The sequence below is a fragment of the Dermacentor albipictus genome, chromosome 4, assembly GCF_038994185.2.
Source record: "Dermacentor albipictus isolate Rhodes 1998 colony chromosome 4, USDA_Dalb.pri_finalv2, whole genome shotgun sequence".
NCBI lineage: Eukaryota > Metazoa > Arthropoda > Arachnida > Ixodida > Ixodidae > Dermacentor > Dermacentor albipictus.
This window is the reverse complement of record NC_091824.1, coordinates 93696424-93724355: the sequence shown is the minus strand read 5'-3', so window position 1 is coordinate 93724355 and position 27932 is coordinate 93696424. Positions and strand designations below refer to the sequence as shown.

Sequence of the window (27932 nt, the reverse complement as noted above, 5' to 3'; positions counted from 1 at the left end):
ATGCGTGCATTCACTCTGCGAAAGGTAGTCTGCTACGTTCGAGTGGTGTAGACGGCGCCACGATCGAGGAAGCGCACTCTGGTTAACGTAGCCTCTAAAAGATAATTGTAGATTTTCTTACGGATGCATATGATCGCCCAAACTAAAAGTTATGCGCCCGTGATGTGCCAAGACACTGGAGGTTACCGTCGAAGTCGCGAACATCGTGCAGCGTTCGTTGTGCGACTCGAAACACGGTTTTGCTGGGCTAGTATATGCGCATGTATGTGCGTTAGTATCACGGTCAGCATGTTGTTGTGTTCGTTTTGCCAGCTTTGGTTAGCGCATTCACCGGCGGAACAAGTCGCTGGAGGAAACTCGATGGTCGCGGGTACTGGTACCCATGCTCGTACCCATGGAGGAAGCTTGTACTCTGATAACGTGACGAGCAGCGCAAATTTGTAAAATAATATGAAATAAATTTGACAAGAAAGTTAATTAAGCTACTGCATTTACCAAAAATAATAAAAGCAGCGCCGTTCTCCACTTGACCGGCTCCCACGGTTCCAGGTTCACTGGATTCGTGGATAGCACGGAGGAAGGAAACTCCGTGGTGGATAGCATAGTTCTGCAAAATGGCGCTGCGCGCAAGCGTTATTTGAAACGCCGTGTTAGCAACTTTCACACATTGCTTTGAAAGTAAACTTTGAAACTGCTTGTACTGCTGCTGCGAGCGTAACTGATCAGGCATGTTCGTCGCCAGGAGCATTGCCGCTGATCACAACGACCTAATTCATGACGTCGCCTACGACTTCTACGGCAAGCGTCTCGCCACATGCTCCAGTGACCAGACTGTGAAGGTGTGTAAAGCTTTGTGCCGGACTCATACTTTCTCTGACTTGACTGTCTTCGAATGCGTGTTGGGCTGTACGCGACTGTTGCAGTTATGAGTTCTAGTCACAGCTTAGCTCTCTTGTCTCAGTACGCCTCCTCCGATGAATGTGGCGATTCTGAAGACGAGAGCGCGCCGGCCAAGTGCGACTCCCCGCGTGCTCATGACCGTCAGCCGGATGTTACAGCAGTACGTCGGCACCTCGAAAAGCCGAAACTAGAGTTGCCCGTCGAAGTGTTAGGCCTGTTTCGTGATCGCACCGATCCTTTTGCGTGGGAAGACGACAAGAGCCGGCACGATGGTAGAGTGCGCACGTTTGCTCACGAACCTGGCGCCTGGGCGTCCTATGTCTTCGTTTCTGGCGCCAAACAAAGTGAAACTCAGAGTTTGATAACACTTTTGTGTCAAGACGTGGACTTTCTGAAGCCTCAGCAGCCCAGCACGTGTCACGTCAGTCTGTCTCGCACTGTGAAGTTGCGGCACCATTGGATACAGCCCATGGTGGAATCCCTGAAGGCTGTGACAGCGCCGTATTGCAGATTTGTCATTCGCTTTGGCTCTCTCGATGTCTACACAAATGCGGAGAAAACGAGGACATTTCTGAGCCTAAAGGTGCACAAAGGTGTCGAACACCTTGTAAGGATTGTAGCCGAAGTTGACAGCTGCTTGAAGGAGTACGACCTACCTATCTTCTACGAGGAACCGTCTTTCCACATGAGCATAGCGTGGTGTGATGCCAGCGAGGAAGGCCGGCTTCTGCGGTGCTTGCATGAGCTTCAGATTAGGCTTGAACAGTTTTCAATTGAGCATCCATCAGCCCTGGCTGTTGACGTTTCGTCTGTGTGGTTTCGTTCTGGAAACAAGCTGTTTGAGTTGCCGCTGCTACAACAGTGAATTGACGCGCGTGTTCATGAAATGTAGACAGCAAATTCTCAGTGAAGCACTTCTGGTGCTTTCTCTTTATTTTTGTCAATAAACAGAGTGCATTGCAAGAAAGAAAGCCTGTCTCACTCTAGAGCTGTTGGTTTTTTTCTTTCATTTTCTATTTTGCTTAAGAGGATATCTAAAAAAATTGCTGAGCTAATATTTTTATGTTAGTACGTAAATTCAAATTTCTGCAGCACTGTTATACATAATGATTTGAGTTGCAGTTAACTCGGATAGAAGCTGAAATAGAATTGCAGTTTCCATAGATAACTGCAAGTAAGCTATCGTCTTGTGAATTATACTAGTGCCCAAAGCTGAAAGTGCTGTAGAGAGGTCTTAATCTTGAAAGCAGGTAACTCCTGGTGTGTTGGTTCTTCATTAAAGGTATGGGACCTTGGTGAAGATGGAGAGTGGCGTTGCACAGCAAACTGGAAGGTTAGTTGTTTCTTTGTGTGTTACACAAGGCATTTCTCACTGAAATGTTTGTACTAAACTATGCAGAGTTCTTTCTAAAGCAAGATTTTAAAACCAGAAATTGTCGCTTCTTACAACTATTGTGCTCTCCATGTGCAGACGCACAGTGGGTCTGTGTGGAAGGTTACATGGGCACACCCAGAGTTCGGACAGGTCCTGGCGACTTGCTCTTATGATCGCATGGCCACTGTGTGGGAGGAACTAGGTGAGTTGCATCATTACTTTCTGTAGTTGTATAATTTGTGCTCCATGCAGACACCTATTGGTTCAAACTGGCTATTGCACTGTACATGTACAAGTTTCTGTATTCATATTTGCTGAGTCCTGACTTCTGTGAGCTGACTGATTTTAAGAAAGTTGCAGATTATGCTTTGACAACTGAAACTTCATAGTTAAGATGGTGAAGATGAACCAATGCGTATAACTTGTAAAAGCAATGTTTATATTTAGAATAAAGTAATATCTTATTTAATCAACACTTACTTGCATGAAAACAGCCTCACTGCTTTAGGAAAGCAGTGAGATTGTGTCTTGATTACCAAACGTTGATGGTGAGCGCGGTGAAGGTTAATCAGTAGTTGTAAAAGCTACAATTGGGAAAAGTATATGTCCGCTGTTGACATGCCATTCTAGTTCCCATTATTTTATGTTATGACATGTTTTTATCTATAAATTGACTGACAAAACAGTCCTCCGGTGCCTATTTCTACAGTGGCTGGCAAGAGCGGTGTACTCGGTGGCAGTGGCACTGGTAGCGGGGGTGAGCGAGGGCAGTCTCACTGGGTCAAGCGCACCAGCTTGGTGGACAGTCGAACATCAGTCACAGATGTCAAGTTTGCACCAAAGCAGCTGGGCCTGCAGCTGGCCACCTGTTCAGCTGATGGGATGGTGCGCGTCTATGAAGCACCCGACGTCATGAACTTGAGCCAGTGGTCCTTGCAGAGTGACATCAACTGCCGCATGCCGCTCAGCTGCATTTCCTGGAACCACTCTTTGTAAGTATCGCATTTTCTAAGGTGACTGAAAAGCATGTGTGCAACTGCAAGGGAATTAATATTTATGCCATACGAGGTTTGCCATCATCTTATCGACGTTCGAAGGCTAACAAAGATGTTGCAGATATATCACCCTACCTTGTGCAGGTTAAGTGTGTAGATTCAAAATGTGGCATGCTGAACACTTTTGAGAGTTTCGAGAGTTCTTTATTGTGCATAATAAAGTTACAAATGGGGATTATACATACATACTTTGGTAAACAATGGGAATTTTCTTCTTGCATTGTGCTCCTAGTAAAAAATTAGTCAGAGAACTTTGAGCTGATTTTTCTGGACTCTTCTGGACATTAGAGCATGCAATATGACATTGAAAATCTAACCGATCTATACCAAGTGCTTAGGTGAGGTGAGACATAATTGTCCGACTTCTGCCACTGCATTTTCTTGTTGGTCGAGCCAGGCCACATGCAGAGCCTGTCCTGAGCCCCGAAACATGGGCACCATGGCAGAATGGTTCTCAAGCGCAACATCCATAAGTGGAATGCTTGTTCGGCTGAAACTAATGTAGCGACTTGGGCGAGTTGATACATCTTGGCTTGACAAACATGTTTCTTTCTGCTGGCCCTCTGATCGTCCCCTCTATATTGTTTTCCTTTCTTTCGGCCACTCCTCATGTTGTGCTTTTACTTTGAGGAAAACCAAACAAACCACAACAAAACACAAATACAAGCAAGCAAAAGCCGCATTTCCCTTTTATTGCTGGAATCCGCACCTTACCCAGGCTTGTGCACTCTCAAGCAATGGGCACACTCAAAGACGTGCTGTGTAATTGCTTGCATGTGGACAGCTCACTTATCGTATGTGACAAGGACAGCTTTCGTTTAAGCAGTGAGCGCTCATGTTTCGACAGGATCGCTAGCAGCGGCGCCTTTGTACCTTTTGTTCAGTTTCCACAATGCCGCGGGGCAATGGCAGTGTTGCTGTCACAGTGAGTGGCGGGTTTGCCGGCATCATATTCTGTGCAGGAGTTGTACAGTTCAAAACGACGATTGGTGCGTTGATCTCCGATATTGCCTGCAAATGGGCTGTCGTTCTAGCCAACAGTGTGCATACTCTCGTGGCCTGCAAACACATGGAAATACTTTTGCATGGCATAAGGGAAGATAGCTGAACTTGACATGCGTCCTTACTTTTTGTGCTGCCTCTGTAGTCAGTCGTCTGGCATCAAGATGCTCGCATGTCTCGGAACTTTGACCGTTTTCGAGACAAATAGAGTGGCATTCAACTTGGCAACCAACCGCGCTGATTTCCTTAGAAGGGGCATTTCGGCCGGCTGCTACAAGCTGCTACTAAAAACAGATGCAAAAAGTGTGATATGGGATAAGTTTCTTGTGGTGGTAGACAGCAAAAATGTCATTGCCTTTAGGACAACTGCAGTGCAAATCATGCAATTCCCTTCTCGCATACGTGTTTTCAAAAACGAGAACATAGTCTCTGCAAAGACAGCGATGCAAGACCAGCCCTGCAAATGGAAGTATGGTCCCTTTCTTGAAGCCAACCAGTTTACAATTGCTGGTAGCTGTTAAAGAACAACTGACTGTATCTCTTGCACATTTTTGTGCCAAGGATATGCGACTTTATGATATAGTCAGCGGCAGCTCAAGCTCAAGATCAAGCTCAGATCAGCTCAAGAGCTAATTCACTGTGGCGCTCGTCACAGCAATATTCTTATCCAAGGCATCCTCCCCCATCACGCAACTGTGTCAAGAAAAGTTACGGAACTAGTTGAGTAGGTTTGTAAGGGTCCAATGCCAGAAGTTGCGGCAGCCATTAACAAACACCACTGTGCAGTCACCACAGATATGTGGACGGATGACTAGAGAAAAATTCCATATACAACTGTTACAGCACATTATAGTGACAGTGATTGGTGCTTGCACTGTTGTATTCTTTTCACATATGACTTCCCGAATGAACGCAAAACTGGGGAGAGCACCCAGAAAGAGTTTCAGTATTGGTACTCTTTTGAAAATCAGTATTGGGAGTGAAGCTTTGCACAGAGTAACTTTTATTACTGGTCAGGGTGCGAATATAATGTCTGCTCTGCAGCCCTACAATAAGCTGAACTGTTGCGCCCATTTGCTCAGTACACTTATTCGCAACACATTTTGCGAACAATTCATTACAATTGAAGCCCTGTCAATCTCCAAGACCCTACAGAACGTAAAATCTGTCCTGAAATTCCTAAAGCAAAGCGGACTAGCCAGCCAACTCAACAAAAGTGTTAGTCTAGAGGTCCCAACAAGATGGAATTCAAATCATTCTATGATAAAGTCTATTTTCTCAGCTTGATTACACTGAAACAGTGCTTGAATCTAAGAGTCCTGTATTTGCAAACAACATAGATAAAGACACCTTGGAAGACCTCATTGTACTTCTCCAGCCATTTTCTGAAGCTACGAGCGCACCAGAAGAAGACGAATGACCAATCTTGCATCTGGTTCTCCTGCATTTTGCAAGGCTTCAAAAAGAGTTTGATACACATCTCCTGCGATTGTCAAAAGCTGCAGAAAAAACAAAGATCCAAGAACACACACTGCACCTCTTGAAAACAAAAGTGAGTCCCAACCTTGAGTGCAAAGTAGCCACACTTCTCTGCCCTCTGTTTTGACATCTTTGGATGCCGACATATGAAGAATGCGATGAAGTACATGCACACATGAGGCAACTTGTTTCTTCATTTTCGTAAGTGTGTGTGGAAACTGCTGAAGATTATGCCTGTCACGAAAAAGCAATGCTTAGAATTGTTTAGTGAGTGAAGTGACAAGGCCATGTCCGTCATGCAAGATGGGCTTCGTAAATATTTGCCAATGAAATCATTGCCTTGCTTCGCACCTGACATACTAATGTTTTGGAAAACCAAGAGTTGAAGTATCCAAAGCTTGCTCTACTTTCCAAGAAGATCTTGGCAATCCCTATTATCAGTGCTAGCAGCGAGCGGAACTTAAGTTTGGCGGGATTTGTGATCCAGGAGCACTGTACTTGATTGAAGCCCGAATCATCGGACAACTTGTTTTTACAGGATAACTTGTGATGTGTGCATGTTTTACGGCTGTCGTAAGCACTGCATGCTTATTTATGTTTTATTTCAACATGTTCAATCATATGTCATTTCATTGAAAGAAAATACTTTGTCCCCACCACAAAGCCCTCATAATGGTGGGCCAGGCCCAGGCTTCTGGTATATTACATTGGGCTAAAGCCAGGCCTCTCCTATTTTGCACCGGGCTGGGCGGGCTCATTGTTCTTCAGCATCAGGCTTGGGTGGACTTTAAACATCGGGTTTGGGCAGGGCCCACTCTTGGAAGTGCGGCCTGTGCGCAGCTCTGTTATGAATTACCATTTACATCTTAGTTTGAGCATTTAAGGAGAAGAACGTTAGCAGAAAATTGCTCCAACCTCAAAGAATGATTCAGGTTTTTGTGTACTGCCCAGAATTTACAGCAAAGCTAGTAAGTGATGTTAATAATTAACTCCACAAAGCTCAACATGTCATTTTTGATACACTGAGACCAAATTATTCTAATATTCCTTGATGTAGAATGGCATTTTGGCATTCTGTGGTTAAATGTGGAAATCTCTAGGGGCTGTGACAGTAATGCTTAATCAGGGTGTCTCAGGGATTTTGAATAGTCTGGAAATACTCAGGGAAAACTCAGGAGATTTGTGATTCCATCACGGAAAATTAGCTATAATTTAATTGAAAGGGAACGAAAGTCGCGGTAATGCCGGCTCAAAGCAATCACAACACAAAGCAATCATAACGAATCATCTTTGACGCCGTGTTGTCGGCTGGAGGAGTTGCCAGTGTACAGTCAACGACCCACTTTCCGGACGCCCAATAATTCGGACGGCTTTGTGGCACCACCTCGTACCCCATAGAGTCAATTTATAGGAACGTCTGAAATTTCAGATGCTTGAACCCTTTGCCATCCGATTTTTCAAACTTTTTGCCATGACCGCAGGTCCGAATCTATGGTGGCTAGAAAGCAGCAATGTGATGGGCGGCGTATCTGTGCCATGCGAGGGACAGGCGCAATGAACAATGAAATTTCCCAGCGCCGTTAGGGGCGCTGAAGCGCGTTGGTGGGCAAGGACAAGTTGCAGCATGGCCCTTGCCAATATAGTGCTAGCGAGGTCTGCCGGGCAAGCATAGGTGTGTAGACCGCGCTTGTCTGCACGTCAATCACGATCACTTGTAAGCTGGAAGCATCGCATGTGTACCACTGTAATTATTTAGATGACCTAGCAGTGCGCAATATTGTGCAGTTCCTGTGTTATGTATTAGATAACACGGCGTTCACTCATGGCGTCGAAAGCACGAACATGTTTTGTACAGTTTAGTGGCAAAATTTCTTGCCAACGTGCTTCTGGCCTCACAGTCACCAGAAAAGCAGCTGAATGCAATGCAGACGTGTTCACGCAAAATTTTGATAGGGGAGGCCTGTTGTATCCTGGAGATGATGGCCATGCTCATTAAAATGCAAGAGGATGCATTCACATGCATCCATCACATCACATGCATCATCACATTCACATTCATTTTTTTCAACAGAGAAGCTTTATCCTTTCAGTGTGTATGACATTATGCAGTTCTTGAGCAGTTTAACACTCTGCCAAGTCGGATGTGAGCTCCATTGTAAAGAGCTCACTGCAAAAATTATCCAGTTTGTGGTGTTAACTAGGCTGCTCTTTTTTCACAATATCTTTGAACAAGAAGGCTCTTCAAAGGGAGTGCCAGATTAAACATTTGAAGTTAAGGAGAGTGAAGTAGAGCCTACTGCTAAGCTCGGTCTGATGTGTGCATGTGGATTACTGCTACGTAATAAAGTGTTTCCTCTTGTCTTGTGGACTTGCACAACAAAAGCAGTGATGGAAAATATTTAGTGCATGTTGAGGTTCGGTAAAGCACCCACACATGTACGTAATATATTTTTTTTTTTACATAGCTAAAGCTTTTTAATTAAAGGGCATGTTGCTGGCGCATGCGGACACGGAGAGTGAATTTAGCGACACGGTGATGTTATTCCTTAGTTTATCGCGCACAGCCCCAGCATCTTTTTTGTCTGTTTTGTCTTTTTTTGTCTGTGGCGTGTACAATTTTCTCTGCACCCACTGGCTATATTTGTGGCAAATAACCAAATGACAAAAGTTGAAAGTCGCCGTTTGTGTTCACGGTCCACGTTCGCTTGCACTAACACCAAGCTTTTCAGTAAAAACCAACTTGCCTGGAGCGGCCTTCAAATGTGATCTTCCTACTATTTTAAATCGCATGGCTAAACATGTTTCTGTGCGTTACAGTGCTACAAATAATGCATCTTTCCATTCTCTGCTCTGTGAAAAAGTGTCACTCTACATAATAATGCATCTCTGAGCTGCTAACACTTCGAGATGTTTGCACCGCGTATTACATTCAAACGCGACGCAAAGTGAACGTGACAAGCGTGCTAGCTGCCATGCACCACCCGCTTCAAAAGCCGCGAAAGTTGCACATCAGCTGCAAGTAGTGCCATCTACAACTTCGCTTCTCTGTGCGCTCCGACGGCTCCCGCCCATCACACTGCCCCCTTCTAGCCACCATACCGAAACTGCATTAACCAAAGCCACCACCTCCACCATTTTTATTGCCGTGCCGCCTCGAATCAGCGCTCTGGCACGCAGATCTGCTGGCAGCCGTAGCCACTAACGCCGCAACGCTAGGTCTAGCTGCTTTGACGGTCGGCATTAAGATTCTTGACTTTTGGTGCCGTGTTTTTCATTGAAATAATTCGGCACTGTCAGCAACGGCACTTACTCCACCTTTGTGGGTCTGGCGATTGGCTTCGAAGCTAGGAAAGCACGGCGCGTTGCACAAGCCGGTTTCCGAAAGTCAGCTTCGCCTCAATACAGAAATGTTACGCGGTGAACCATATGCAAAAGTATTGCGGTGAAGCATAAGCGTGGGAAGGAGCATTTGTCACAGCACACATTATTCCTTAATTGGACACGCATGCACCCGCCATCTCCTGTCACAGTATGAGCACCGATATGCCTAATTACTGGCAGGCCTTCGGAGCTATTTCGGATGGGTCTGTGGTGACTTGAACTCTTAAGTGCAGTGAATGACATGCATTTTTTTTCGACCTGCCCGATTTTTCGAACGTTCTCGTGGCACCTAGGCAGTCCGAAAAATGGGACGTTTACTGTAAAACTTACCAAAAGGATGCTTCAAATGGTCCATGGGGTGAATGCGCGGCACAAGGAGGACGAGAACAGGAAGGACCTACGCATTGAGGAATGAATGGAAAAAGGAGCATGCCGCCACTTCTTTGAAAGAACTTGAGCTAAAAAGCAAAGTGTTGGCTGAAGCCAAGGTGCAGCTGTCCCTCTATATAAACCAAAATAAACTCATTAAAGCAGTGAAACACAACGGTGAGGCATTATGCGTGGGCTGAGAGTATGTCAGGGCACATAGTTTACTTGGTAACAGCGCAAAGGTACACAGACAAAAGGAAGAAACACGACAACACGGGTGCATGTGTTGTGGTGTTTCTTCCTTTTGTTCGTGTCCCTTTGCAGTTACCAAAAGTACGATGAATCCTAACCAACTCGCCCACCTTGCTATCTTGCTTCAGCATATGTCAGGACAGTTGAGGTTGACTTACCAACTGTTGAGAGAGAATCTCACTTGTGGCAAAGTTCACGCCTTATGCCAATAAGCTTGCTATTGGTTGTTAGATATAGCTCATGTTTGAAAATATTGGTTTCTGTATGCATATCCATTTTATTCGTATTTGGGTATGTTAGACTCGATTTGCAATGGATTTTACCTTTTTTTTTTTAGAGAGATTTTATCCGCTGTGCATTTTACTAACCCCTCCCTTCCGTTTTCTTTTTGAATAAAATAAACACTACTCTTTAATATTCAAACTGGATTATGTCGTTTTTTAATTTTTTATCATGCTTCCCAGAGAGTGAAAGCATTGGGCAACATGGTGTCAGCCCGTCTTGACATAAAACAAAGTTGTGTGTCACTCAGAGAATTTTTCAAAGGCAGCCAGGAAAAACTGGGAAAACTCAGGGAATTTAGAGATGTCAATTTGGTAGTAGTTAGTAGACTCCTTCAGTACAAATGGTCAAGGGAGATGGGGTTATCTGCTGTTATTCTCTAAGAAAGAAAAGGACAGATGTGACATCTTCCATTTGAAAGATCGCTGTTGTGGATGCACGGTATAATGTGGCATATCAATTTACTTGACCATGGTAATGAACATAATGCTCATCGCACTCGTCACAAGAACAAGCAGAGAAGTGTAAATAACTCTGTCTACCATAGAACTTTCATAAAAGAAATTTTCATGGGCAATAGTACTGAGCATTACAGACTTTTGTGTGTAGCCATAGTGGTTACATTGCCAAAATTACTCGCAAGAAAGTTCCGTGGCTTTGTGTTGTGGCTTAGCACTCTAGAAATGAAAAGCTAATCTGTAAAATTTACTCAAATAGACATGATATACTCAAGTTTGTCATATGGATGAACCGCATGATAGCCGCTGGTTATGATGAACAGGTACACCCATGAGCAAAAGTATATGGACCAGGGGTTGCGCGATAAAGCCATTTTTTTTTACTCTGCCTGTGAATGCAACTTTAAATTGAGGACTGCAGTACAAAGTTAGCATCGCGAACTTTTCAGTGTGCTTGTTAATTCCAGTTTATGTTTGTTAATCACTAAGAAATTCAGTTTCTTCAGTGACCCTGTGGTCCGTATACTTTTGCTCACGGTGTACATTTGTTGATTTGGATCGTGTTGCTCACTAGAGTGAAGCACAACGGCACTGAAGCCCTTGACATCTTCATTGGGAAACTACATAGCTGGGACGGCGAAACATGAAGAAAACACATACAAATGCTTGCATGCTTCTTATTTCCTCTTTATGCTTCGTCATCCCCACACTCTAGTTTTCCAATCATCCCAACTATCCAGCTTTCCTGCTCTGAACTTGTTGCAGGCACTGTTCTCCAGTATGGATATAGATTTGGAGTTAATTCTGCTTGTACCTTGCTTTTCCCAGTAACCGGAACCACCCGCCTATGCTGGCAGTTGGCAGCGATGACCCGGGGCCGTCCAACAGTGGCAAAGTGCACGTGTACGAGTATTGTGAAGGGAGCCGTCGTTGGACGCGGGTTGAAACTGTCGTCACAGTTGTGGATCCTGTGCACGATCTGGCCTTTGCTCCCAGTGTAGGCCGCTCCTACTACCTCCTGGGGATTGCCTCGCGAGATGTGCGCATCATCTCTTTCAAGCCGCTGTGAGTGCACAACACTGCTGGCATTTGCTGCTGACCTGCTGCTAGTGTACCGAGCGGAAGGAAGCACTGCAGCTGCTTTGTCGTGAAACAATGTTCTTGCTGAACGTAGCAATGGGTCTCAAGTGCGGTTTAGCCACTCGAAATTCTAACCGGAAAACAGAAGGACCCTAGTTTATTCCTTCTAAATTTATACAGCTCACCCAGGCAAAGGAAGGTGAGGTTCAGGGCTCTGCTTCGCAAGGCCCTCAAAATTTCAAGCAACCAGCCACTGTTGATAGTGGGGGACTTTAATGCACATCACCAGGAATGGGGGTACCCGCACCAAAGCCCGAAAGGCAGACAGCTGTGGGAAGATACGCATGACATAGGGCTCACTCTGCACACGGACCCTGAGAGTCCAACGAGGGTGGGCAATAGCGTTAGTAAGGATACATCTCCAGATCTAACATTCTCGAAAAACATTAAAGATCTAGAATGGCATAATTCGGATCAAAATTTTGGCAGCGACCACTACATAATTGTTTCCATACTGAAAGTGGGCCTTCAAACGCGCAGGGCTCGCGCGCCGGCCGTCGTTGAATGGGATAGCTTTAGAGATATCAGGAGAGCGCAGGAACTGGGGCCCATCAGAAACATCGAGGAATGGACGACGGCGCTCAAATCGGACGTTAGAAGGACGACAAAAACGCTCGAAGGGGATAACGCCCCGGAGATAGCGGACAGCCGTCTTCTGCATATGTGGGTAGCTAAGCAAAGCATGGAACGTCGTCTCAAAAATCAGAAATGGAACCGCAACCTCAGAAGAAGGATTGCTAGGCACAATAAGGAAATCGAAGATTATACTTTTACATTATGCGAACAAAATTGGGCCAACAAGTGTGACGAAATGGAGGGGAGCATGCACCTCTCCAAGACGTGGAACATCCTCCGGCATTTGTTGGACCCTGCAAGCTCGAAAACTCAATCCGGTATAAGATTGGCAAAAGCTAGGCACGCGTTCGTAGGGAACGATGATTATTTCATGAAGAAATTAATTGAGACGTTCGTGGGGGAAACATCGCGAACTCCACTACCCGACTATGGTGGAGCGCCTAACGAGGCGTTGGACGCCCCCATCACAGAAGCGGAAGTGCGAGCAGAGATTGTAAGACTCAGAACGAAGTCGGCTCCAGGCCCTGACGGGGTAACGAACAAAATGCTCAGAAACTTAGACGATGATTCCATTAGCTATCTAACGAAGTACATGCAGGAATGTTGGGAAAAAGGCGAGCTCCCACAACAGTGGAAGACGGCAAGCATTACTTTAATACCAAAACCCGGGAAGCCTCCGCAATTGGAAAACTTACGGCCAATTTCCTTAACTTCATGCGTGGGGAAATTGATGGAGCACGTCGTCCAGACCAGACTGATGGGCTTCATGGAGCAGGGCGATCTGTGGCCACATGAGATGGTCGGGTTCCGACCTCAATTGTGTACGCAGGACGTCATGCTCCAAATCAAACATGATATAATAGACTCAAGGTCTAAAGATGCAAAAGCAATTCTGGGACTGGACCTCACGAAGGCTTTTGACAACGTAAGGCATGAGGCGGTCCTGGAAGGGCTGAACAAGATTAATGTAGGTACCAGGACATATCGATACATCAGGGACTTCCTGACGGGAAGAACTGCTTGCATGAGGTTCCAAACGCTGGAATCCCCCACAATTGAGCTAGGGAGTAAGGGTACGCCCCAAGGATCAGTGCTGTCTCCCCTACTCTTCAACGTGGCTATGCGAGAACTCCCCGAGCAATTGGCAAAGCTCGAGGGATTAAAATTTAGTATATATGCGGATGATATCACCCTCTGGGTCAACCGGGGAAGTGATTCAGCCGTCGAAAGCCTGCTCCAGGCCGCCACCGACATCATAGTCGATTACGCGGCCGAGAGAGGCCTAGCATGCTCGCCGCAGAAATCAGAATTGTTTATATACAATCCGAAACACTTAAGGTGCAAGGCACCGTCGGAGATCAAAATTAAGGTGGCGGGTAAAGAGGTACCAATAGTAGAGCAAATTAGAATCTTGGGCCTGATTCTCCAGTCACACGGCTACAACGGCGAGACCCTCAAGAGGCTGCAGAATCACGCATTACAGACCCTGAGCCTAATTAGGCGGGTGGCCAGCAAAGGTCGAGGGCTAAAGGAAAAAAATTTATTTAAGCTAATACAGGCGTACATATTCAGCCGGGTGAGCTATGCAACGCCATATCTCGATTTGAAAGTGGTGGAAAGAGAAAAGATTGATTCTCTAATGAGAAAATGCGTAAAACGAGCGCTGGGACTGCCCATGTGTACTTCAACAGAGAGACTGATGGCTCTAGGAGTGCACAACACATGGGCAGAACTGGCGGAAGCGGTGCAAACCTCTCAAATTGAGAGACTTAGCACCACGAAGACAGGAAGAGCCATATTGGCCAAAGTTGGAATAAACCCGGACAGAGGCCCCACCCAAAAGGTGGAAGTAGATAGGGAAATTAGAAAAAATCTGATTATCCCCCCTCTGCCAAAAAACATGCACCCGGAACATAACAAAGACAGGAGGCATAAACGAGCCGAAGCATTAAAAATTAGATTCGGTAATATCTCGGAGCATGAGGTGGCCTATGTAGACGCGGCGGGAGGTAGCGGCAGTTTTACGGTGGCAACGGCCGTCAGCGGCCGGGGTATTCCCGTGACTGCTGTCACTCTGCGCGGGCGCAACATAGAAGTTGCCGAGGAAATTGCGATCGCATTAGCTTGCGCTGGAACGGACGCGAAATTTGTGATCAGTGACAGCAAAACTGCCATACAAAATTTTAGCAAGGGAAGGATCTCGCCCTTAGCGGCCAGAATCCTAGGCCAGAGAAAGCTAGATAGAAAAATTCAAATAATTTGGACTCCGGCGCATGAAGCCGTCCCCGGCAACGAGGCGGCCCACGAGCTGGCTCGAGATCTCTACCGCCGAGCCGCTACGGGGCCCCTCGATGACCGAGGGAGCGGAGAGCGCATGCTAAAATATGGGGAGATCACGCAGCATTATAGATTGGCTCGTAGACTGGTATCCCCGCCAGACCCAAAATTAAACAACAGACAAGCAGTCGCGTGGAGACGACTACAAACTTATACATATCCGCACCCGGTTATGGCGAACCACATGTTCCCCGAGGCCAGGAGCGATAAGTGTAATCTTTGTGGGGCGAGAGGGACCCTCGACCACATAATATGGGAATGTCCGTACTCTCCCGGGGGAACGCACAAAATAGATAGTAGAGACACCTGGGAGACCCTGCTGCGCAGCTCGGACCCTGAGCTCCAGCTCCGGCTCGTCCAACTGGCCGAAGAGGCTGCTGGGACCCAAGACCTCCCAGCCTGCATCTGAGGCGGCGGCACTCGCCCCCTGACCTGTGCGTCGGGGGGTGGGCAGATCACCTTTTTCCGTTGGACATTAAAGTTTATTCTATCTATCTAGCCACTCGTGGATCCAGAGTGGGCCCCCATCCTGTCCCCTTCTTGAGACATACAAACACCTCAGCACCCCATGTAGTGGTGGTGATGTTGTTACAAGCAGTTCTAGCCTGGCCGACAAAAGTATAGAATTGAAATAAAATGAAGCTATTTAAAATATAGCTTTAAGCAGGAGGTGCTTTCTTCTTCCACATTAAGTATGTTGGTTTGCTAAGTCCATTCCAGTGAAAAAGTTTATACATGTAGTACAGTTGCAAATATAGCACAATTAATATACTCTTAAACAGGCAAATGCAGAGGGGGAAAGCACACGCACATTATCTTTGTAAATGTGCACTATAGCAGTTAGGTGCAGTTACTAGCAACAGTATAATGTGGAATGAACTTAAATTGAACTATTACTCTTGAAAAATAGTGCCAACTGGTTTAATCGGGACATGAAGTGCAGACGTCCAACGCAGAAAAAGGAACAGTTTCTGTTTCTTTTTGTGAATGCAGCTGAACACAACTGAATACAGCTGTGTTGTGTTCGAAGATTCAGGTTTGCTCAGAGCTGATCATTAAAGAAAACAGAAAATGTCATTTCTAATCCCCTTTCATGGAGTCCGCTTTTGGAAAGCTAGGCTGTGAGCAATTCCTATTAGAGGCTGAGTGTTCCTAGCTATTTGGCACTCAGATGAGGATGCAAGTGAAGCTTAAAAGCAAACAGAGTAAGATCAAGTGCATTGGTATTCCATGACCAAACTTTCTTGGCATGGAGAAACCATGTACACAAAAAGGGATATCTTGTTTCTGTCCCTGGTTTCTGCATGCAAAAAAGTTTAGTCATTCAAACCGAAACAAAGCAAGCATGATGGGCTGTGCTTCCCACTAGCTGCTAAAATAAATGTAGGTCTTTGGCTTCTGGTGTCCTGCCAACTTTTACTGTTAAGCACAAAGTTGAACTCGTGCATACTCGTGTAAATTAGTGAATCAGCAGCACTGTTTAGCCCCTTGCAAAATACCAGCTCCTCTTTGCCACCGCTGATTCTACATGAAAGTTGATTTCGCTGTGTTGAGTTTTATGTCTTTTTTGTTGTTGGCCCAAACTCTGCAGGCCGGAGTTGATGACATCTCAGATGCAAGATGGTGGCGCCGCCAAGTTCGAAACCAAAGTTGTTGCTCAGTTTGATGATCATAACTCGCAGGTGAGATTGCACTATCTGTCCAGCTTGTTACAGGATCATTTGGAGTAAAATACTGGATGTAATGATGATTTAAGTTTCCCATTTCATTTTTGCATACTCAATACAATTTGGTTCAGTATCGACCGTGCAGATAAAACTGTTTGTGTGGATATAGGGTGAGTGAGGAATAAGAGCCATGAGAAAACTTCACAGATCAACAGGCCTTGGAACTCTGAGAAAAATATATATATATATTTTTTATTTCAGAAAAATTGCATGAGCACATTACAAGGAAACAGAGTAGAACCTTGTCGATACGATCCAGTTTCATGTGATTTCCCAGCGCCAACGTTCATGATGGAGAATGCACAAAATAACGCAATATAGTTACGCTTCTGTTTTACCTGTTAATACATTGCCAGGAAACAATCTTCTGGCACCAACATTCAGTACATTGCCAAACTGCAATCGTATATGTTTTCTGGCCCCTAGATCCCATGTAAACAAGTAAAGGCACACGTGACCGAGAGTGGTAGGGGCCTGCAACGGCAGCTTGCCTGCCCGTGCCATGTGAAAATGCTGCTACGCACTCAGTTTCAGGAACTATGGTGCAGAAGGAACTGTTGGTCTAGGTGGTCTGACATGTTGATTCGAAACTAAGTTCGTATAAATTAGACAAAGACACATGTCTTCATCTGTTCCATGGGTTGTTTTCTAATTTATTCGTGCATAGTTTTCCAGTCAACGAGAGCTATGGTAACCTTGCACTTTTTGTTCCTTTACAACCTGCCTATTCGTAAGGACTTCCGAATAGCATGTAATGCATAGAAAGAAAAATAAAATATTTTTTTGCAATGTTTCTCCAATAGGAGGGCTTTTTTTTCCCCCGTGCTCTTAGAAGCTAAAATAGCTGTTTTCAATTCATTGTTCGATGCCTGCATTCTAATATTAATATATTTGATGCAGTTTACAAGTTTCACTATTTGAACACTCCTCGTAGTATTTTCTTATGCTGACTCTTCGTGTCTTCATTAAGAGCGCGCACCTAGCAAGAATGTGGATAAAATGAAGTGATTGCTTTTTACCACTGATTTCATAGTGACTGGGCTATACTGTTTAGCTTCATAAACCATTGTGCTCTTCATAGCAGGTTTCACCCTTTATTGAAGAGTTTTGCCCAGCAGCAACATACAAGAAAAAAAGTTTTTTTCTTACTGTGCATTGGTATTTAGTATGAAGTTCCTGGCTAACTGTCTTCAGCCAACACTGAACAATGGGCAGCAAGTGTCATTTTTGGTTTAGAGGAAGATTATAGGATGAGGAAGAAGTTTGGCGCGTGACTCGTTTTCTTTTGAAAGCACGGTCAAAGGACACAGACCGATGCAAGATCTCTGGCTGCAGTTGTGTCACACAGGTGATATAAAGCAAGTGAAATGTACATCTATGTATGGGTCACATATGATGAAAGCTGTCAGCACAAATTTCAAATAAAGTCATAGATGGCTTGGAGTGAAGCCCACTTCCAGTCATCTGCCTGGCGTTACCCGCTACTGCTGAAAGAGTATCAGAAAAAGAGTTTTTATTTTCCTTGATTATGCTTATTCTCAATGTTTTTTGCACATGTAGATGGAAAATGAACATTTCTGGGGGTATTTATATGTGCCGTCACTAAAAGTTTAATCATTATATTAAAGACTTGTCTTGTTTCATTTCTCCTGTATCGCAACAGGCTTGGAGGGTAAGCTGGAACATTATTGGCACTATTCTTGCATCTTCCGGAGATGACGGCTGTGTGAGATTGTGGAAAGGTAGGTGCTGTTGCTTTTAGTTATGAATTTTGTCTTAACAGTATTCAATGTTGTCACACTGCTTAGTAAAATAAGCTATTCTTATGCAGTAATTTTGCGTATAAGGCATGGAGACCTTGACCAGTAATCATGGAACCGTGAATAATTCCTGCCTTTCTAAAATGCCTTTTGTCAAGCCCAACGCAACATGCTGAATGAGTCAGCACGAAATGAGTGGGCGAAAGCAGTGTTCGGCGGACTGGAGAATGAGCGGGCTGGCGACGGCGGGGCTGCTTGGGGCTGCTGTGGCAAGAGTTGGTGGCTCAACTTGTGGAGTAGCTAGACTGCTTGTCACACACTGCACTTGCCCATTCCTTCGGCTTGATGCATGGATCCAAAGTGGCAGAGTGGGCTTGGCCATGGGAAAAGCATTCGCCATCTGGCAGTTTACAGAGCATAGTTCTGCGGTGGTCATCGCCTCCAAGCAGGCACGTACCCAGGATTTTTTTTCGGGGGGGGGGGCACCACCTTCATCATCATCATCATCATGGAAAATATTTTATATAATACTGGGAGCAAGCTAATGGACGGTCCCATAATTGTTCAATTCTTTAACGTCTCCTTTTTTTCGTGGATTAGTATAATGTCTGCATTCTTCCAGTTTTCTGGGACCCTTGCAGTCGAAAGACACTTCGTATAAACAGCCGCCAGTTTTCCAAGCATTATGTCTCCTCCATCTTTGATTAAATCGACTGTTATTCCACCTTATCCTCCCGCTCTTCATCATTTCATGTCTTACAGGGCCCTTCTGACCTCATCGCTAGTTATAGGAGAGTTTCTGTATCCTGCTCATTACTGTTTCTAAGTGAACTATCGTGACTCCTTTGGGTATTGTATACAGGTCAGCTTAGAATTTTTCCGCTGTTTTTACTATATCTTCGAGATTGCTGATGATATTGTCCTTCTTATATTTTAGTGCATACATCGTGGTTTGTCCTATGCCAGGTTTCTTTTTTACTAATTTCAGGCTGCGTTCATTTTTTACGGCTTGTTCAGTCTTTCTCATGTTATAGTTTCGAATATCAGTTATTTCCGCCTTGTTGATCAGTTTTGACAGTTCCGCGAATTGCGTAACGCTGTGCGGCCGCGAGTCCCATACAACCGCGTAGAGCGCAGGACTCTGCGATTCTAGACGTACAGCGGTCACTGCGAAAGGTTAGAAAAACACCCACATAAGCACAGCAGAGATACGCGAGGCGGTTCGACCGATAACTGTAGAAGTGTCATTCAAAACAAGTAATTGTTCTCCACTTCCGGCGGCGTTTTCTCTAATTCCTTTTTAAATAAAAAGATGTTGATCCATAAATATTCTCATAAACAACGGTTAACTTTTTTATTATTCGCTTTTGCTTGCAGTTTGGTTGTTGCCTTGGCTCTCTCCATTAGTAGATCGCTTAATTTCTCAACTCCTTGCGATTTTTGTTTCCAGTTGCCAATTTTGCACGAAAAGTGCAAAATTGCAAGGGAAAAACAAGGGCAAGGGAAGGGAAAGTGCAAGGGAAAAACAGACGAGGTAACAGGCGACAGTCATCTTGCTTATGGGTTTAAGGGTTATTGCAGGGTTCCATGATGGACGCTCTTTCACATTATTTTATTTCCCACCTTATCTAACCCATATCACGTGTATATGGTTCCAGGCATCTACCAGCGTCGCGGCGAGCCGTAACTCAAGGAAACAATGAAGCAAAGGGATAAGTTAAACGTAATTGGCATTTTCTCCGGCCGCAACTCGTTCCATGAGAGTAGACCAGCTGAGTAACAGCCGCATCCCTCTCCTGGTCCCAGGATCAGCCTAAACAAAGAAGATTGAACTAACAAAAGCAACAGCTATGGGCGTGACGGTTGAATAGATGATGACAACTGAACGCATCTCGAGTTAATCGCGCGGGTGCGGAATCTACGAGAAAACTGTCCTTCACATTACAAAAGATGCCGATAACTACCGCGATCTAAAAGGAGTGAAAAAGGCAGCATAATGCTGACCGATGAACAGCTGCGAAGTCTCAACATTGATGTAGCGGCGCTTTAGGAATGTGTGAGGAGTGGTGGCGTGGGTGGGGAGGGGGGGGGGGGGGGTATGCCACTTGATTTCGAAGAGGGGGGGGGGGCGGGCCCCCCCCTGGGTATGTGCCTGCCTCTAAGTGACACTGTTTATGTCAACGCGATGTGGAAGAACAGATCCTCTGACCACTCTGCACAGCGCAAAGGTGATGTGTGGAATCTGGAACTTCACCATAGAGCACAAAAGGGGCATGCTAAACACTAACGCCAATGCTGTGTCGCATTTTTGCGAGTGCTGAGTAAGCTCTGTGCCTTGACAAACTGTGTCTAACCTTCTTGCCATTTGCGATCAGCCTGTGATGCTGCATGTCCCCTAGCTGTTCTCTATGCTGTTTTGCAAGATCACGCAATTCAGTCCCGTGCCCAGACGCAGTTTTCTCTTCCGGCAGTGTTGTCTCAGTTAACATGTCCAGAACTCCAAACTAAAAATTTCACGAAAAAATAAATGGAGGGGAGGAGGAAAAGCAGTTCATGTTTTCAGTTAATAGAAAGGCTTTGGCATGGCATGCATTAGCTGAAGCATGGTGGTAGAGCTGGCTCCATTATCATATTCTGTTGTGCTTTTTATTGCTGCTTAGTGTCACATTTTGGACATTGTATCACGCACCTTGGAAGGGAGGTGTCAAGCTCAACATAATATGCTAAACAAGCAGGTGTAAGCAATGCGGCCTATGTAAACAGTGCTCGGCGGACTGGTGAACGGGCGGGCTGGAACCGGCGGGGCTGCTGCAACGAGAGTTGGCACCTGAACTTTCGGAACAGCCAGACCACTTGCCCCACACCGTACTTGCACATGCCTTCGACTTGATGCGTGTATCCAAAGTAGCAAGGTGTGCCTGGCCATGGGAAAGGTGTTGACCTTCCAATAGTTTGCAGAGCATACTTCTGTGAAGGTCATCACTTTCAAGTGACGGCGTTTATGTCAACGTGATCCAGAAGAAATGGATTCCCAGAAATGTACTCTACAGTATTGTTTGACTGTTTATACCCAAGGGATCCCAAGTGACACCTACCACCAATGTCAGGCGGGAGCGATTGGTCATCTACCAGCACCCATGATTGTTATGGCTGTGCCATGAGAGGAATTGCTGCCAAGTCGGAAACTAATGAACAACTCATGGGAAAGGCTGCGGCCAAGCTCAAGACCACTGAACAACTCCTGGGAAAGTCTGTGCCCAAGCTCAAGACCAATGAACAACTGCTGGGAAAGAGTATTGCCAAATTCCTTACTAATGGACAAATTCTTAGAATGGAGAACTTTCAGTTGATTGGACATTACTGTGCACTGTAGTGTGAAGTGATATTTAAAGAAAAGGTCCAACCCTTAAGACACACAGGCCGGAAGAATAAAGACCTGACCAATTTTCGTGCTTGTCTGGAAAAGTCTTCCGATTGAACTGCGCTTAGCAGAACAGAAGCCATGCTGCGAATGGGAGTCTCGGAGCATAAATTCAATGACATGCAAGACCACCTATTTACAGTCTCTTCAAGCTTTGCAAATCAAACAACTTTATTAGAAGTGCATCACACTTTTAGTTGCTGGGATTCCAGTATGTGCATCTTACATGTCACCTGCATCTGAGACCGATCTCAATGCATTCAGTGTGTGCATACCTGTTTGACACATTGATGTCACTACCTACCAAATTTCCTAGGTTCTTAGACTTAAGACAACATTGAGCCGAGTGCTAAGACTAGCTGTACTGTATGTTTTGCTGGTGTTTTACTAGAAAAATATTTTGGGTGAGGTACTTGTCTGCAATCATGTGCCTAATGTACAATCTTAGTATTTTTTCTAATATTTTTATCCTCACGCATTGCCCCATCATCGCAAGTGTTGTTAAGCCAGTTTTTCCTGGCAAAGAGACTTGGAAATATACTGATCGGCTAGTTGGTTGATCGTAGTTGGCGAGGCTTAAAAAATAAATCTACAACTAGTGCACTTCAACTATTCATTCTACTAAGGGCACCGTTGACATCCTTTGTGGCAGTGGTGACATGGCAAAGCACACCGTGAAGCCGCAGGATTGATTGCATTCAAGCGCTACAATTTGAAATTCTGGCTTATCAACATTAAATTTTGTGTTTTCTGGTCTTCATTCCATGTGGAAGAACGAGGAAAATAGTGCGCCACAGAAATGGCAGCAAGAGCCTTAACGTCTTTGTTATGAAACTTTGACAGAAAGCAATGATTTTTTTTATATATGTACAGTAGAACCTCGTTCATACAGTTAGGAAAAAAAAAATGCGAGAAAAAACATACTAAACGGGAAAACGTGTGATCCAAACTAACCAAAAAAATTTGGCAGGCTCACCTATTCTTGACATCTACGTCGTGCGAAGCATCACATGGTTTTTTCCAGCACGAGGCGCCAACGAGCGTCAAGCTGGTGGTGTTCCGGCGGCCCGTGAAGCGTTTTGTTGTTTTCCTATTGCATGATGTTTTAAGAGAGCAACGAGAAACCGAAGCGAAATCAAGCTGGTGGGCGATGCCAGATTCCCCTGAAGCGAAATCTGGTGCCCAGATCGCGCCGCCTGCAGCAGGGAACGGCGTGCATTTGGATTATCACCTATTAAAAGCGCGCAGTACACTACCAATGGCACTATGCACCACGCACTGTAAAACAGATAGACGAAGATGCTTATCACAATAGGATTGGCGGGGATAGCTGTGAATGCTGCATGCAACGACGCCGGAGATTTGCTGGTACTGAAATGAGAAACCGAGTGCGCGCGCCGGCATTTTTACGTGACACGGGCAGATGAGTATTGCGGTGAAGCTGCCATAGCAGGCAGCTATATACCGTTCTTGATCGTGCGCGCCACGTGGATTTTCTTGTTTACATGGGACCTAGCGGCCGGAACGTATCATGCGATCGCAATTTGGCGACGCACTGAACGTTGGTGTCGAAAAATTGTGTTTTCTGGGAACGTATGAACTGGTAAAAAATGAGCGTAACTCTGTTGTGTCATTTTTTATGTTCTTGGTTGAGAATGTTGGCACCGAGAAACGTACGTAACGGGAGCATATCACTGAGGTTCTACTGTATTTATACACTCAAACCTTTGTGTAAAGAACATGGATATGATAAAGCACAATATTAAAATGACAAATGGGGCAAGCTGGGCTGGCTGGTAAACTTGCATGGTGATGGATAAACAGTGCAGAAAAGGATGTCGACTTATGTCCATTTGTTTTTCAAGTCCACATCCATGTTTGTGCTGTTTATGTCACCCTGCAACTTTACCAACCGACCCAACTTGCCACACATCTCAGTTTAATTTCTAGTATAGACGGCTTCACGGGTGCTTGTCACGTCCACTTTTCTTAGTTCACATCCTTTGCGTTGTTTATTCGTCACCATATAAAGAAGTTAATCCAAAATGTTTCTCACTGATACCAGTGTGTAATAAATACATGCCTCAAAGGAAAAATTGTCATCCACCCAATTGTAGCGTAAAGCTACAAAGGAAATGCATGCGGGTTTCCTTCGTACCTGTCTGGTGGATAACAATGTTCTCTTTCATGAATCGTCCTCTACCTTGTGAGCTTCCAAAGAACTAATTTGGCAAATACATCACATCACATCACTTTATTTTCCTTAAAGACCCCTTTTGGGGTGTTACGTAAGGGGTGGGGTTTACAAGATGCCGGCGTTTACAGAAGTCGAAAGTGTGGACCGACAGGTTATGGCAGCGATATGCTGGGGAAGGTCGTTCCAGTCTGTTGCCGTTCGTGAAAACAGTGAGTTCATGAAGGTAGTAGTACGGTCTCGTGGACGCAAAACTTGAAGAGGGTGACCGATGCGACGGGATCTACGTGGTGGGGGTGCGCAGATGTATGGTTCTTGTCTTAGGGGCGAATAAAAGAAGTTGTGACACAAAACAAGACTGGCAATGCAACGGCAAGCAGAAAGACCACACAAACCTGATTGTAATTTTAAAGATGATATGCTAACGTCGTATGAGTACGAAGAGTAAATAAATCTGGTAGCTCTGTTTTGTACAGCTTCGATGACATTTGTTAAATATGTTTGATGAGGGTTCCAGATGGGCGATGCGTACTCCAGTTTAGTTCTGATAAGTGAGATGTATGCTTGTAGTTTGACGTGTTGAGGGGCTTCCCACAGGCGACGTTTTAAGAAACCTAATGTTTTATTAGCTGATGATATTAGGTTAGTTACATGCAGTCGCCAAGATAAGTCGTCAGAAATGGTGATGCCTAAGTATTTGTAAGACTGGACGAGTTCAACAGGGGAGTTAGAAACGGTATATTCAAAAACAAAACGGTTGCGACGACGGTGAAAAGGCATGTATTTACATTTGTTAGGGTTGAGTGTCATCATCCACTGCGAACACCAGTTTAGCACGTAGTTTAGGTTTGCCTGAAGGGATTTTTGGTCAGAAGGGTTAGTTATCGAACGATAAATAACGCAATCATCAGCGAACAAGCGGATATGACACGATACGCGCTGGCATAAGTCGTTAATGTAAATGAGGAATAACAAGTGACCGAGGACGGAACCCTGTGGGACGCCGGAGGTGACTGGGAATGGGTTGGAAGATTGATTATTAATGAAGACAGACAGAGTGATGCATGAGGAATTCATTAATCCACATGATGATGTTTGGATATAGGTTCAACTGGGAAAGTTTAAGAAGCAAGTTTTGGTGAGGTACTTTATCAAACGCCTTAGCGAAGTCAAGAAGATGGCGTCAGTTTGTAGATTAATATCAAGGTTGGCGTGAATGTCATGAAGAAAAATGGCTAGTTGAGTCTCGCATGAAAAACCCTTACGAAAGCCATGCTGTGACGGATGGAAGAAGTTATTGGAATCTAAGAATTGCATTGCAGGGAATACTGGTTAATGAAATAGGCCGATAATTAAGAGGTGAATCAGTATTACCTGTTTTGCGCATGAGAACAACCTTCCCCACTTTCCAGTCGTCTGGAATGGTTCCTTCAGAGAGTGATTGTGAAAACAAATACTGGAACAGGCTGGGTTAGCGTTTTTCAAAATTTTTGGATTGATGTCATCTATGCCAGCGGCAGATGAATTTTTTATTTTATCTATTATGCACGAAATTCTACTATTGCTCAAAGTTATGGCGTCCATGGCTGTAGTAATAAGTGGTAATGTAAAACATGGTGCTTCGGATTAGTCGGTAAAAACAGATGAAAATGCAGTGTTAAAGGTGTCTGCACAGTCGGTATCAGCCATGATTGCACCAGCATTGTTAGTGAGGGTGATAGCGCGTGCTTCCTTCGGCTTTATCACCTTCCAGAATTTCTTGGGGTTATCGACTATCATATTTGGTAGTACTACTTCGTAAAATGAGCGCTTAGCACTTCCAATCTCGGCCAAGTATGCATTCTCAGCTTCATAATATTTTACATGCCTATGATGCCTATAATAATAAATACGTGCCCATGATGAATATAAGATAAAATATTTTCGTGTTTGATGTGCCTTTGTTAGAATAAGATCCAACTGATTACAAAAGGTACAGCTCGCACAATCGCACGCCATGCATGTTCAGTTATTTTGGACAGGAAGTGGAGCCTTTGACTTCATAATTGGCTGGGACTTTTTTTCAACATAACACTATAAGATATTACACCATTGGTAGTTCCACTCTTTACACAATGCGTAAGTACTACATGTTAATTGCATTATTGCTCACTGTACGACTTATGAATGGCATGTCTTTCCAACAGCCAACTACATGGGCATCTGGAAGTGCATAGCCACATTGCAAGGCGACGGTGGCGTGGTCCAAGGAGACAAGCAGTCGGCTGACATGACCTCTTTTCCGGGGCAAACTGGAAGCTCGGGTGCAAACTCGGCCCAAGCTCTGCCTAAGAGGACGACGCCGTGGCACTGAACCCATGTGGTTCTTTACTGCCTTGCACATTTTCCTCACTACAGAAAATGACCAAACCTGAAATGCTTACAGTGTAATGATGTTGTGAATAAATGTGTGCTTTGTTTTTGTACTGATGCCTAGTGCACAGGATTTCTAGGGCCATGTCCTGGAACAATCCCTTTCAGGCACGTCAGTTTCGTAGCATGCCTTTCGGTTGAGCCAGAGGAAATAGTTGCAATAAAGGACGTCTGCGGCAGGTGCTCCTCCTCTCACATTATAGTGAGACTTGCAGTAATTAAGAATTTCAGCTTGTTCAAACAAACCTTCAGTTTTGGTAGCCAGCTTTAGGTTGATTGCAGATTTCATTTAATTCAAACATGTTGACTTCACGGGCGGATTACATCAAGGATAATCAAGGCTTCAAGGATAATTACATCTGTAATTATCCTCTGTTACAAACTTGCACAAATTAAGTCAACTTTCCATGTATCATTATATGGACAGCATTCCATATTGCCAAAGACTTGCATAGCACCATGCAATAGAGCCAAAAATAAAATGCAGCACAAGTGAGCTTAATTGTAATAGAAGTACAGGTATTCTCTCCATAGAAGCACTGGTAACTCCCGAGATGGTAATTAAATTAATTCACGTGTTCTGCAATTAGCCTGTCTGGAACACACACACACACATTAAAATTCAAATGAAAGGAGTGAACACAGTGATAAAAACCGGTAGATAATGGCGGCGATAAATATCGAAGGCCGCGCTACACATCGCGAAGATCCCCGAAAGCAAGACTTTTTGTATAGCGCCGTATACATCTCGGACGTACCGTGAATTGACAGCTGCCATCGATTGTATCGTATGCACGTATGCGCAGCCGACGGTTATTGGAAACTGCAATTGACAACTCGACTACAATCTCGATAAATGTAATCGCAGGAGGTTAAGTTGCTCGTGCCGGTCCAGCTTCCCTGTTCGTCGGGCCCGCGAGGACAATGTACGAAAACGTGACCCAGTTATTTATTTCTGGAGAACTTAGCGGCACCAAGTCTTCAAGTTCTAAAACACGCGTTAATTGAGGTGGATGACATTGCAAACGGCTTTATTAAGTGATAAAGACGAATAAAATTACACATGCACTACGTGCAGGGCAGAATAAACCGTAAAGCAAAGGGACGTATTTATCAAACGCAAAAATAATCAAAACAAAATCATAATTATGGCTGTTCTTTTTTGTTCACAGGCTTTGCCACGCGATTCGTCATAAGCAGCAAGTAGAACGCAAATACGTTTCTTCATGCACCGTAAAGCACACAGGTGTTTTCTCTGCAAGGCGCTACATGAAGCAACTGCAGCGCAGCAGAACACAAACGTTGCGACAACACCTGCTAAAGCAGCTGCAAAAAAGGCAGTCGTGTGCCCGTTCGCAAAGCACGAAACATCCTCCATTCGTCCTATGCGCGCGAACGCGCGGACCTCCTCTCGCGCCTCCACGAAGGCAAGGCCAAGAATTAATTTCTGTCAAACTCAAATTGTTACCCAGCCCACTGCGGAGAGATGCTACGCCCCCTTCGCTATCCCTCGTGCATTGCGGACGTGATTATGCGAAGAATTGTAATACATCTGACGTTACCACTGGCTCCGAAGGTTGCTCTTTCCATATATATTTGCCTGGCTAAGGTCTTGCAAGCATTCATTTGGTGGTTTCGCCAGAAATTTGTGCGAACTAGAAGCCTCTTTGCATGTCAAGAAACAAATTTTGCCCGGAGGACGTGCTTAGGATGGGTGGAAAAGTTCAGAGGGATGTCGTACTTCAACATATTGTTTGCTGGCAGCGTAAGCAAACGCGATTTACTAAAAGCGCTAATGCGTTCGAATGTTGA

General features: G+C 44.8%; 3 protein-coding genes and 1 long non-coding RNA gene across 5 annotated transcripts in view; 3 read left to right on the top strand and 1 right to left on the bottom strand.

Annotated features, from left to right (window-relative positions):
- The first annotated feature begins 347 nt into the window (after window positions 1-347).
- Window positions 348-26173, top strand: Nup44A (nuclear pore complex protein Nup44A). Its single transcript, XM_065454004.1, has 8 exons — window positions 348-839; window positions 2183-2233; window positions 2372-2477; window positions 2985-3267; window positions 11382-11618; window positions 16198-16288; window positions 17997-18075; window positions 25895-26173. The coding sequence occupies exons 1-8, from the start codon at window positions 729-731 to the stop codon at window positions 26059-26061; spliced, it is 1125 nt and encodes a 374-aa protein (XP_065310076.1). The 5' UTR covers window positions 348-728; the 3' UTR covers window positions 26062-26173.
- Window positions 835-1852, top strand: LOC135919976 (U6 snRNA phosphodiesterase 1). Its single transcript, XM_065454005.1, has one exon. The coding sequence runs from the start codon at window positions 893-895 to the stop codon at window positions 1763-1765; it is 873 nt and encodes a 290-aa protein (XP_065310077.1). The 5' UTR covers window positions 835-892; the 3' UTR covers window positions 1766-1852.
- On the bottom strand, window positions 3732-27807 carry LOC135919977 (uncharacterized). The gene is made up of 4 exons (XR_010570122.2): window positions 27683-27807; window positions 9523-9589; window positions 4458-4616; window positions 3732-4389 (listed from the first exon to the last, which is right to left on the bottom strand). It is a non-coding gene; the product is annotated as an uncharacterized lncRNA (long non-coding RNA).
- LOC135919974 (homeobox protein PKNOX2-like) overlaps window positions 27364-27932 on the top strand; it is a 48113-nt gene continuing 47544 nt past the window's right edge. The window contains exon 1 of one of the 2 annotated variants that reach the window (XM_065453998.1): window positions 27364-27547. The gene's annotated coding sequence lies outside the window, so the exon portion shown is untranslated. Of the gene's footprint in view, window positions 27548-27611; window positions 27697-27932 lie in introns of those variants that run through there. The other variant, XM_065454000.1, reaches the window with a different exon arrangement.